This window comes from Salvelinus alpinus, chromosome 1 (assembly GCF_045679555.1).
Source record: "Salvelinus alpinus chromosome 1, SLU_Salpinus.1, whole genome shotgun sequence".
NCBI classification, from domain to species: domain Eukaryota; kingdom Metazoa; phylum Chordata; class Actinopteri; order Salmoniformes; family Salmonidae; genus Salvelinus; species Salvelinus alpinus.
The window spans coordinates 10,750,051-10,763,840 of NC_092086.1; the positions used below are offsets into that span (position 1 = coordinate 10,750,051).

Consider the following 13,790-nt stretch of genomic DNA (forward strand, 5'->3'; position numbering starts at 1 on the left):
GTAAGAGGCAGTTTAATTTGGAAATGTAAAAAAAAAAATAATGCTAACAGCTCCCCCTATTGACAAAAGGTTAATAAACTCATTATGTCCTATTCCAACGCTGCATTTTGGTCGAATCCTTGCTCCTCCTCTTCGGATTCCGTTACACAGAGGCTACAACAAAACATGCTAAACTCTCACCATTACTAATAACAGAGGCTACAACAAAACATGCTAACCTCTCACCATTACCAATAACAGAGGCTACATCAAAACATGCTAACCTCTCACCATTACCAATAACAGAGGCTACAACAAAACATGCTAACCTCTCACCATTACCAATAACAGAGGCTACAACAAAACATGCTAACCTCACACCATAACCAATAACAGAGGATACAACAAAATATACTAACCTCTCACCATTACCAATAACAGAGACTACAACAAAACATGCTAACCTCTCACCATTACCAATAACATAGACTACAACAAAACATGCTAACCTCTCACCATTACCAATAACAGAGACTACAACAAAACATGCTAACCTCTCACCATTACCAATAACAGAGGCTACAACAAAACATGCTAACCTCTCACCATTACCAATAACAGAGACTACAACAAAACATGCTAACCTCTCACCATTACCAATAACAGAGGATACAACAAAACATACTAACCTCTCACCTTTACCAATAACAGAGACTACAACAAAACATGCTAAACTCTCACCATTACCAATAACAGAGACTACAACAAAACATGCTAACCTCTCACCATTACCAATAACAGAGGCTACAACAAAACATGCTAACCTCTCACCATTACCAATAACAGAGACTACAACAAAACATGCTAACCTCTTACCATTACCAATAACAGAGGCTACAACAAAACATGCTAACCTCTCACCAATACCAATAACAGAGACTACAACAAAACATGCTAAACTCTCACATCATTCAAAACACAACCAAGACAAACTGCAAATTAATTCAACAAGTTAGTAGATTCACATGCTTGATGTAATCACTGCAGGAAAAGTGGAATATGGGACCAAATACTAAACTTATGACTACTTTAATACAATATAAGTGCATTTGTCCAAAAATAAAGACTTATTCAAATGGGAGAACAAGATACATAAAGTGATTTCATTTCTAAACTGTAAAATATATATGTATGAATACCTTAAAATAAAACGTGACATTCTATACTGTCGCCTAATATGAAACATTCTTTCTCAAATCCAAAATGCTGGAGCATAGCACCAAATTTAAAACTATAAGCTTCACTGTCCAAACACATATGGTGTGGACTATGTGTGTCTGGTAAACACATGTGGATCTGGTGAACAGTTATCACTTGTTGACCAACTACAGGAATACTGACCTCAGAGTCTCCAGTTTACAGTGTGGATTCCCCAGTACAACAGAGAGCAGCTTCACTCCTGAATCCTTCAGGTCATTGTAGCTCAGGTCCAGCTCTCTCAGGTGTGAGGGGTTTGACTCCAGAGCTGAGACCAGAGAAGCACAGCCTTCCACTGTGACTCCACAGCCTGACAGCCTGACAAAGAGATCATCATGACTTCAAAAACACACTGTTAATTAACACCAGTAGTGTAGAAGGACAATGGCAGATGCATTTAGTTAATTCTCCCAAACAACATATAGATTCATCTTCCGTCTCCTAGAATTGTATGGTCATAATGTTATACTAATGTCAAAATCAATGCATTGATTCAATATGTTTTTCAATATAATGATCAATGAACCCTTTTGTCAAGTGTGATAATGAACATAGAATATCTAGTTCGTTAACTGTAACAACCCCAGCTTCCTGTGGTAAAACGACTGCTGTGCAAGGTATTGGGCAACAGCTTTTGTCCTGTGTGTGTGTGTTTGTGTGTGTGTGTGTGTGTGTGTGTCCAGTGTGTGTGTGTTTGTATGTCCAGCGTGTGTGTGTTTGTATCTATTGTGTGTGTCCAGTTTGTGTTTGAGAGGACACACACACACTGGACACACGCACACACTGGACACACACACACACACACACACACACACACACACACACACACACACACACACACACACACACACACACACACACACACACACACACACAAACACACACACACACACACACACACACACACACACAGTAACATATAACTTTGTCCAAGTGGTGGTAAGAATGTTTGTCTTAACTAGCCTGATAAGTCATGTCTGATATGAACATTGACATAAACCCTCTACAAACTTGAGTTTCTCCAGTCTGCAGTGTGGATCCTCCAGTCCAGCAGAGAGCAGCTCCACTCCTGAATCCTTCAGGTCATTGTTACTCAGGTCCAGCTCTCTCAGGTGTGAGGGGTTTGACCTCAGAGCTGAGACCAGAGAAGCACAGCCTTCCTCTGTGACTCCACAGCCTGACAGCCTGACAAAGAGATCATCATGACTTCACAAACACACTGTTCATTTAACACCAAGAGTGTAGAAGGACAATGGCAGATGCATTTGGTTTATTCTCTCAAACAACATATAGATTAATCTTCTGTCTCCTAGAATTGTATGGTCAAAATGTTATACTACAGTGAACATCAATGCATTTATTCAATATGTTTTTCAATATACTATTATACATATATTATTATGCATATTTTTCTCTAAACTGAATATTTCTTCCTGATGATTAGTTCTTATATGTCATTTTATTTACTCACAGAACAGCTCTGGAGGCTTTGACCACTGGCAGCAGCCTCAGAAGACCTTCCTTTGATCTGGAGTATTTCTTCAAGTCAAACACATCCAGCTCCTTTTCTGAAGTCAGCAACACAAAGACCAGAGCTGACCACTGTGCAGGTGACAGTTCGTCTTCTGAGAGACTTCCTGATCTCAGGTAGCTTTGGATCTCCTCCACTAGAGAATGGTCATTCAGTTCATTCAGACAGTGGAACAGATTGATGCTCCTCTCTGGAGAGAGATTCTCCCTGATCTTCTCCTTGATGTACTTGACTGTTTCTTCATGGCTCTGTGAGCTGCTTCTTGTCTTTGTCAGTAGACCTTGTAAGTGCTTCTGATTGGACTCCAGTGAGAGGCCCAGAAGGAAGCGGAGGAAAAGGTCCAGGTTTCCCGTCTCACTTTGTAAGGCTTTATCCACAGCACTCTTGTAGAAAGTAACTTCAGGCTCGTCGTTTGTTTGCAGTTTGTCCATTAGATTCTCATTGTTGTTGATGAATGAGAGGAACACATATACAGCAGCCAGAAACTCCTGAATGCTCAGATGAACAAAGCAGTACACCTTGTCCTGGTACAGCCCACATTCCTCTTTAAAGAGCTGTGTGCACAATCCTGAGTACACTGAGGCTTCACTGACATCAATGCCAGCCTCTTTCAGGTCTTCTTCATAGAAAATCAGATTGCCATTCACAAGCTGTTGAAAAGCCAGTTTACCCAGTGACAGAATGTTCTCTTTATTCCAGTGTGGACCTGTCTCTTCTTTCCCAAGATACTTTTCATTCTTCTGTTTGGTTTGAAACACCACAAGGTGTGTGTACATCTCAGTCAGAGTCTTGGGCATCTCTTCTCTCTTATGTTTCAGCATGTGTTCAAGGACTGTTGCAGAAATCCAACAGAAGACTGGAATGTGGCACATGATGTGGAGGCTCCTTGATGTCTTTATGTGTGAGATGATTCTGCTGGCCAGGTCCTTATCCCTGAATCTCTTCCTGAAGTACTCCTCCTTCTGTGGGTCATTGAACCCTCGTACCTCTGTTACCTGGTCAACACACACTGAAGGGATCGTATTGGCTGCTGCAGGTCGGGTAGTTATCCAAAGGAGAGCAGAGGGAAGCAGATTTCCCTTGATGAGATTTGTCAGCAGAACATCCACGGAGGTTGACTCTGTGACGTCCCAACAGATCTTGTTCTTCTGGAAGTCTAGGGGCAGTCGGCACTCATCCAGACCATCAAAGATGAACAGAACTTTGTACTTGTTGTAGATGGAGATTCCTGATTGTTTGGTTTCCATTGAGAAGTGATTGAGAAGCTCAATGAAAGTGTGTTTGTCCCCTTTCATCAAATTCAGCTCCCGAAAAGGGAAGGAAAATACAAATTGGACATCCTGATTTGCTTTTCCTTCAGCCCAATCCAGAATGAACTTCTGCACAGAGACTGTTTTTCCAATGCCAGCGACTCCCTTTGTCAGCACAGTTCTGATAGGTTTGTCTTGTCCAGTTAAGGGTTTGAAGATGTCGTTACATTTGATTGCAGTCTCTGGTCTTGCTTGTTTCCTGGTTGTTGTCTCAATCTGTCTCAGCTCATGTTCATTATTGACCTCTCCTGTTCCACCCTCTGTGATGTAGAGCTCTGTGTAGATCTTATTGAGAAGTGTTGGGTTTCCTTGTTTAGCGATCCCCTCAAATACACATTGAAACTTCTTCTTTAGATTAGATTTGAGTTCACGTTGGCAAATCACAGCAAGCTCATCTGAATCTAGAAATAACACAGAGGATATTAATATTACGTCTGTTTTAATGCCTACAGTATTGTAGGACTGTTATGAAGTTTATAATTATAATCATTTCTTCTCTTAACTGACTGTCTAAATGTGTAAATGTTTTCATAATGCATTACAGACTGGTGTGACTGATTATATTATTATTGGTATTATTGATGGTATTATTAATGTTGTCTCTCTCTCTAAATTAATCACCACAACACATCCCTGCTGCTACTTGATGAGGTCACTAGGTGTTGTGTTAAGGCTAGAGGTCGACCGATTCATCGGAATGGCCGATTAATTAGGGCCGATTTCAAGTTTTCATAACAATCGGAAATCGGTATTTTTGGACACTGATTTTTTCTTTTTTTCTTCTTCTTTATTTAACTAGGCAAGTCAGTTAAGAACACATTCTTATTTTCAATGACTGCCTCGTTCAGGGGCAGAACGACAGATTTTCACCTTGTCAGCTCGGGGGATCCAATATTGCAACCGTCAGGTTAACTAGTCCAACGCAATAACGACCTGCCTGCCTCTCGTTGCACTCCACAAGGAGACTGCCTGTTACGCGAATGCAGTAAGCCAAGGTAAGTTGCTAGCTAGCATTAAACTTATCTTATAAAAAACAATCAATCAATCATAACCACTAGTTAACTACACATGGTTGATGATATTACTAGATATTATCTAGCGTGTCCTGCTAGATAATATATATAATCTGACTGAGCATACAAGCATCTAAGTATCTAAGTATCTGACTGAGCGGTGGTAGGCAGAAGCAGGCGCGTAAACATTCATTCAAACAGCACTTTCGTGCGTTTTGCCAGCAGCTCTTCGTTGTGCGTCAAGCATTGCGCTGTTTATGACTTCAAGCCTATCAACTCCCGAGATGAGGCTGGTGTAACCGATGTGAAATGGCTAGCTAGTTAGCGCGCGCTAATAGCGTTTCAAACGTCACTCGCTCTGAGCCTTGGAGTGGTTGTTCCCCTTGCTCTGCATGGGTAACGCTGCTTCGAGGGTGGCTGTTGTCGTTGTGTTCCTGGTTCGAGCCCAGGGAGGAGCGAGGAGAGGCACGGAAGCTATACTGTTACACTGGCAATACTAAAGTGCCTATAAGAACATCCAACAGTCAAAGGTCAATGAAATACAAATGGTATAGAGGGAAATAGTCCTATAATAACTACAACCTAAAACTTCTTACCTGGGAATATTGAAGACTCATGTTAAAAGGAACCACCAGCTTTCATATGTTCTCATGTTCTGAGCAAGGAACTTAAACGTTAGCTTTCTTACATGGCACATATTGCACTTTTACTTTCTTCTCCAACACTTTGTTTTTGCATTATTTAAACCAAATTGAACATGTTTCATTATTTACTTGAGGCAAGATTGATTTTATTGATGTATTATATTAAGTTAAAATAAGTGTTCATTCAGTATTGTTGTAATTGTCATTATTACAAGTAAATGTAAAAAAAATTGTATCGGCTTTTTTGGTCGTCCAATAATCGGTATCGGTATCGGCGTTGAGAAATCATAATCGGTCGACCTCTAGTTAAGGCTGCAACAATATCATTGAGTTACACAGCTACTTTAGCTGTACTTTAGCTACAGCTTTTAAATGTTATAAAACAGCATTCAACATGAGGCAGACAGATCTTACAGTTCTCCAGTGTGTCAGCAAGCTCCGTCTGGTTCATTTTCCTCAGGACGTGCAGTGTGATCTTCAGAGCCCCCTCTCTGGCACTGCTCTCCTGCTTCTCATCTTCAGCATCCACCACTTCCTGCTTCTGACTCTCAAAGCCTTCTGGGAGTTCTGGACTAAGAATTCTCTTGAACATCTTCAGTTCATTCTTCACAAATGTCATAATTTTCTCTTCAAGCAACTGAAATAAATAAAGTAAATAAGTTAAGCAAGAGACAAAATTCTTTCTCATTAACACATTAATGAATGATTGACAGATCAACTTTACTTGAGGTAAACAAAAACAAATGTACATAACAGGACCACATACACTGAATATGGAGGCCAGGTCTGTTTGATGACTCTGGGAAGACTGACCACTGAGAATCTCTGACTCTGATCTCTCCTGTTTGTTTCTGTGGACAAAACATGAGATTACATCTCCTCATCCAGGGAGTACACACACACACACACACACACACACACACACACACATACACACACACACACACACACACACACACACACACACACACACACACACACAGGGAGGGAATGTTGTGTTTGTTTAATATTGTTTTAGGACTATGAAAATGGACAAAAGGATTAGCCTATGGATTATGAAAACAACAACAATAAATGGGAAAATGGGAGAGGAGAAATGACTAGAGACAGTGTTGTTTAACTCACTGACCATGACCCATGAGTTCTTCTTACCTTTGTTCAGTAGAAAAGTCTCCCTCTCTAAAGTTTAGAGGAGGTCCCATAGACTGGTCACTCTTCATGGACACACAGCTGGGTACAGGGGAGGCTGGTCTCTCCTGCTTGATTGGTCTTCAACACAACAGAGACAAACATTACATCTCTCATCTACTCTGAGCTCAGATGGGGAAACAGAAGAAAAGTTTCATTCCAAAACGCTATATATCCATTTTCAGAAATGTTGGTAAATGAAATGTTATTGTTTAATGAAGAAAATATAAAAGAGATTGGTGTGCTTTTTCACTATCTAATCATGGCATGGGGTTGTTCAATAACAGACATGTATTTGTTTCAAATCTATCACTTGGTTTCATTTCAGAGAGACAAATGTTTTTTTTGCAAAATGCTATATATCTACCTCACTCTCAAATGTGACCGAACGGCTCGATTCGGTCTCATGGAGCAAAATATGAAACTGTGTTTTTTACATTGGATAAAATTAGAGACTAGAAAATGTTATATATATTTTTTTATTTCACCTTTATTTAACCAGGTAGGCCAGTTGAGAACAAGTTCTCATTTACAACTGCGACCTGACCAAGATAAAACAAAGCAGTGCGACACAAACAACAACACAGAGTTACACATGGAGTAAACAGACAAAAAGTCTATATACAGTGTGTGTAAATGGCATGAGGAGGTAACGCAATAAATAGGCCATAGTAGCGAAGTAATTACAATTTAGCAAATTAAAACTGGAGTGATTTACAGATGGCCTATGTACAGCTGTAGCGATCGGTAAGCTGCTCAGATAGCTGATATTAAAGTTAGTGAGGGAGATATAAGTCTCCAACTTCAGCGATTTTTGTAATTCGTTCCAGTCATTGGCAGCAGAGAACTGGAAGGAAAGGCGGCCAAAGGAAGTGTTGTCTTTGGGGATGACCAGTGAGATATACCTGCTGGATCGTGTGCTGCGGGTGGGTGTTGTTATGGTGACCAGTGAGCTGAGATAAGACGGAGCTTTACCTAGCAAAGACTTATAGATGACCTGGAGCCAGTGGGTCTGGTGACAAATATGTAGCGAGGGCCAGCCGACGAGAGCATACAGGTCGCAGTGGTGGGTGGTATATGGGGCTTTGGTGACAAAATGGATGGCACTGTGATAGACTGCATCCAGTTTGCTGAGTAGAGTGTTGGAGAACATTTTGTAAATGACATCGCCGAAGTCGAGGATCGGTAGGATAGTCAGTTTAACGAGGGTATGTTTGGCAGCGTGAGTGAAGGAGGCTTTGTTGCGAAATAGGAAGCCGATTCTAGATTTCATTTTGGATTGGAGATGCTTAATATGAGTCTGGAAGGAGAGTTTACAGTCTAGCCAGACACCTAGGTATTTGTAATTGTCCACATATTCTAAGTCAGAACTGTCCAAAGTAGTGATGCTAGGCGGGCGGGTGGGTGCGGGCAGCGATCGGTTGAAAAGCATGCATTTAGTTTTATGAGCGTTTAAGAGCAGTTGGAGGCCACGGAAGGAATGTTGTATGGCATTGAAGCTTGTTTGGAGGTTAGTTAACACAGTGTCCTTAGAAGGGCCAGATGTATACAGAATGGTGTCATCTGCATAGAGGTGGATCAGGGAATCACCAGCAGCAAGAGCGACATCATTGATGTATACAGAGAAGAGCGACATCGTTGATATATACAGAGAAAAGACTCAGCCCGAGAATTGAACCCTGTGGTACCCCCATAGAGACTGCCAGAGGTCCGGACAACAGGCCCTTCGATTTGACGCACTGAACTCTATCTGAGAAGTAGTTGGCGAACCAGGCGAGGCAGTCAATTGAGAAACCAAGGCTGTTGAGTCTGCCAATAAGAATATGGTGATTGACAGAGACAAAAGCCTTGGCCAGGTGGATGAAGACGGCTGCACAGTACTGTCTTTAATCGATGGCGGTTATGATATCGTTTAGTATCTTGAACATGGCTGAGGTGCACCTGTGACCAGCTCGGAAACAAGATTGCACAGCGGAGAGGGTACGGTGGTTTATATCATTTGCTAAATAATATATATCTGCCTCACTCTCAGAGAAATCAGTAGTACTGCTAGGTTTTATACAGTCAAACGTTACTGTACGGCTCAATTTAGTCTTATATGGCAAAATTTGAAATAGTGTTTTTTACATTGGATAAAAGTAGAGACTCAGAGCTAGAAAATGATTTAACAGACACCACAGTTGAGGGATATTGGGAAAGTAATTCTGCTTTGAACGTTGATTAACTTGTAACCTCACTTGTGAGAAAATGTCCTTTGAATATTTTGGTACCTACTGGAGAGCTCTTCTTTGTCTACAGGGCTGTTATTTTGGCAGATAATGTCACCCATCTAAATAAATAGTTAATTTAAAAAAAATGAACTAAATGTATGGTGTTTTTGGTTGATGTCAGTTTCATTGTTTGTTATGCTATAAATGGTTATTTTATGGTTGAAAGTGGTGAAATGAACTAGAACATTTTATATAATTACTACTTTAGTAAGGAATTACACATTATTCAGTACTACTGCAGTTGCTACATAATTTCAATAGATGGCAACATAAGACCACAAATTATATTTCAGGAGATGAGTTCAGTTTTCTCCCTGGATACACCACCACTCCCCTCACAGGAAAACTCATGTGTGCTTCTTTCTGTCCCTTTCCACACTGCTAACGCAAGAGGAAGGACTGAAAAAAGCATTTATCAGATTCCTGTGAAGTAATATAATGATCATTCATGTTTATTATTACCTGTTTTTATGCTCATGTTTGAAATTATACTTCATTAATATAACGATTACCAATAAGCCTGAACATTAATTCAGTCGTCTCTGGTGAGAAAAACTTATTTTCATAGTACATTCATTGTAAAATTCATCGACCAGCATCAAGCTGCTCTGCCTTCTCGAGCAAGTAGTCAACTCATCCCCATTAAAAAGCTTGTGTTGTTACTCTGTCGTTACTCTGCCTTCTCCAGGGACATGTTGAGGTAAATTTACGAACCGGGAGGGTTGAATTATGTAATTTATTGGTGGGCTGGAAGATGCACTCTTGTCTTTTCTATTCCGAGGTTGTTTACTCGCAATATCAGATTAAAGATGATTTTTTTAATAATGTATGTATACTAAGGTTGAGATTCTGACCAGTGATTATTTACTCGGGGTTCAATACCTGCTATTGTCACAATTGTTTTGCTCTCCCAAAAGCAACACAGCCCTAATACTAGATATATAGCTAACAGTAAAGTAATGAGTGACCATTTTAGAATATCATGAGACATATAGTCTGTGGTTGCATGCTATTTTATGTCAATCATATTGCTGCTTGTAGCCTGTAACTGACACTTTGTGGTCTTATGCTGCCATCTATTGGAAATATTTAGCAATTAAAAGTTATTAATTCACCTACAGACATTGCTGTTAATTCCTTAGATCAGTATCTAACCTGCCCCACCTATCCCAAGCCAATTGCTGAACTTTCACATAGAGGTTTCCAGGTCACCCAGTTCAAACCACATTTGAAAAATAGAACTAATTTGGCTTGTTTATCAAGTGTTCTGCCTTGCAATAATAAATATCATAAAAGGGCCCTAGAATTAGGGTTAAGGGTTAGGGGTTAAGGCTAAAATAGGTTACACATAGGGTTAGAGTTTCTGTATAGCACTTTGTGACATCTGCTGATGTAAAAAGGCCTTTATAAATACATTTGATTGATTGTTAGGTTTAGGGTTTTTAAGGCAAAAAACAGTATGGGTTTATAGCTCTCTTGCTCCTCCCTGTGGCCTTCTGTGGGTACTACATAACTCATTCACGACACCTGCTAGGCTCATAATCTGAGGTAGCAACTGAGTCAGATCTACAAATCAATGAGCTAGACCTGTCCATTTGGTTTGCAACTCAGTGAACCTGCGCAGCATTCACTCAATTCAATGTCTACGAATGAAGATTTCGATGCATATCAAATTACCCAGCAGCCATTAAGAAACAACAAGTCGTCAAAAGAGTGTAATTTCTTCATTAAAACATTTCTTCAGGCTGTTTAAATCAGTCACATCTTGAAAAACAGGATGTGTTTTGTTTTGATTGTATACCTTTTTCTGAAAACAAATATGGTTCAAATGCTTAACGTTTGATGGCGCCAGGCATCACAACTGGGTTACCTGACCCTTTAAGGGAACGAGGGCAGTATTGAAAAGTTTGCATGAAAAGCGTGCCCAAAGTAAACTGCCTGTTACTCAGGCCTGAAGCTAGGATATGCACATGCATGGTAGCATTGGATTGAAAACACTCTAAAGTTTCCAAAACGGTTCAAATAACTGTTTAAATAATAAAACACTGATATGGCAGGCGAAAACCTGAGGAAAATCCATCCAGGAAGTGGGATTCTTTTGATGTGAGTGTTTTTCCATTGAAAGCCTATCGACCATATACGTGGATAGGACCCAGATTGCAGTTCCTATGGTTTCCACTAGATGTCAACAGTCTTTAGATAATGTTTCAGGATTGTATTCTGAGAAATGAAGAAGAATGACAGCATTTCATGAGTGGTCGGGTCGAATGAACTAGAGCTTTTTTCGCGCGTGACTGGGAGCGAGACCGGGAGCGAGACCTCTTCTTTTTCCTTTGTATTGAATTTTTGGGGGGGATATAAAGAAGGACTTTATCGAGAAAAAAAAAACATTTATTGTGTAACATGGAGTCTTGTGAGTGCAACCATATGAAGATCATCAAAGGTAAGTGATTAATTTTATCGCTATTTCTGACTTTCGGAACTCCTCTACTTGGCTGGAAAATGATTGTATGCTTTTGTATGCGGGGCGCTGTCCTCAGATAATCGCATGGTATACTTTTGCCGTAAAGCCTTTTTGAAATCTGACACAGCGGCTGGATTAACAAGAAGTTAATCCTTATTTTGATGTATGACACTTGTATCTTCATGAAAGTTAAATATTTATATTTCTGTAATTTGAATTTCGCGCTCTGCAATTTCACCAGATGTTGTCGAGGTGTCCCACTAGCGGGATGCCTATCCCAAAGAGGTTTTAACGTGTACACAGTTGAACAGTGAGTTCTCACAAAGTAGCCTTGTTTAACCTTGTTAATAATAAGCTGAGGTCAATGTTCACGGTTAATGCAGACAGGTTTCATTGCCAACAATAGCAAAGCAGGCATTGTGACGCAGAACAATGAGCTGGGAATAGAACGTTCAGAAGGTGAGTTGGTGCCACGGTGCTCAATAGAACTAATAGGAGCTGGAAGGGTGATAAATGACCTGAAATAAGGTCTGTTTTTCACAATTAGCTCACAACTAGGGACATATGGTAATGTTATGAAACTGGGCTCCATGGCGGATGCAATGAACTAGTCATCAGGGGGAAAAGGTAATGTGTCCAGCCTACTTGAGGCACCCCGAAAATAATATTAAAAAGTTTGGTCCTTGGATACAGAGGGGTTAAACACTAAAGTTACCGTCCATCTAGTGAAGAGAGGAGAACTGGATAGAGGTAGCCAGCATCCGTCAATGAGAGAGGGAGAAGCCCTCAACGGGATTTAACAGGAGGATAAAAAAAACGGGGAGCTCCATCGGTCCACAAGAAATGCAGGCAGCCGGAAATGATGTAGTGGTAGCTATGGTAACTAGGATGCTGCTGGTTTCGTAGCTAGCTAGCTTATCTAGCTGTACCGACTAACTTGGCGAGCTAGCAGGTCTTTCGGCTGACCCTCGTCTCGAGGATGATGACGAATCCAGTGAACCACAAAATGAAACAATGATAGAGAGTGAAAAGGATCTGGCTACACTCATACTGTCCCTGACCGTAAAGCAAAAAGCAAATTGAACAATAGACTTCGCCGTCTCAACACTGTAGGGAACTCTGAGATCTGGGACCAGATCCACAAAGTGTCTCAAAGTAGAGAATTGGTCGTATAAGTGCTGAGAATAAAGACATTTTACACTTATGGGTATACATTAAAGCTATGCATGAAGTCTCTAGTCCCACCTAGTCGGCAGATATTTAAGACACCTCGTGAGCTGTCTTAAGTAGTTAAGAGTTAACAGCAGGTGTCTTGATAATACTATAGAATCATGCAGTGGGTCAGTGGCTCCTGCGCCACATGTAATTGCTTTGTAGTAGTTAAAAATAATGTTTTATATTTCTATATGATCAATCTATAAATAATATAGACCTACATGCAACAGTATGTCTTGTGCCTTTGGCAATGATTTATGTATAACAAGTGATACCATTTTGTCTTAATTTTGGCAGATTAAATCATGTTTATTTCTGAAGATTAACTCAGGTTTTTGCCCAAAGGAATTGGACTTATGGTTGAAAGGTGGCTGGTTCGAATCCCTGGCCGGCGCTGGAAAAATCAGGCGGAATTGATCTGACCACTGGAGGGCTGCTGGGTTCACATCCTCAAAACATTCACCTTTCGTTGATCAGAACTCTAGAGGTTCTTCTTCACTGAACCCAAAAATATATATAACTTTTAGTGGTTCCATATATTAAGGAAGTGATAGAAGCCTTTTTGGTTCTATAAGGAACCTTCTTTTCTAAGAGTGTATAATAAACACGTTTTTCTTTTGATGATTTAATTATCTACATCATGTTATTTCAAGTTGTCCCTTTGGAGCGCAACATCACATTGTTAAATAATAATACTAAACTGGGCGTGGCTATAAATTGGGCATTTGAAGGCATCTGGGGCGTAATATGTGTTTGATGTAAATGAACATTGTTGCAACGTCGTAGGCAACATTATTGGCAAGGGACTTGATGCCTACTATGCCAAAGCTATTTAGAGTTGTTAAACGGGTGTGAAGAGTGTGTTGATATAACGGTAATATTGTCAAAATTCTGCTTGTAAAAACGATCAGAATTGGTT

At 40.2% G+C, this 13,790-nt stretch overlaps 1 protein-coding gene across 1 annotated transcript in view; it reads right to left on the reverse strand.

Moving 5' to 3' along the window:
• LOC139583060 (NACHT, LRR and PYD domains-containing protein 12-like) overlaps positions 1-13,790 on the reverse strand; it is a 175,406-nt gene that overhangs the window by 73,682 nt on the left and 87,934 nt on the right. Inside the window, exons 3-8 of the mRNA XM_071414186.1 lie at positions 6,887-7,003; positions 6,501-6,585; positions 6,149-6,371; positions 2,708-4,478; positions 2,248-2,421; positions 1,381-1,554 (exon numbers count right to left, since the gene is read on the reverse strand). Coding sequence (XP_071270287.1) covers positions 1,381-1,554; positions 2,248-2,421; positions 2,708-4,478; positions 6,149-6,371; positions 6,501-6,585; positions 6,887-7,003 — 2,544 coding nt within the window. The remainder of the gene's footprint in view (positions 1-1,380; positions 1,555-2,247; positions 2,422-2,707; positions 4,479-6,148; positions 6,372-6,500; positions 6,586-6,886; positions 7,004-13,790) is intronic.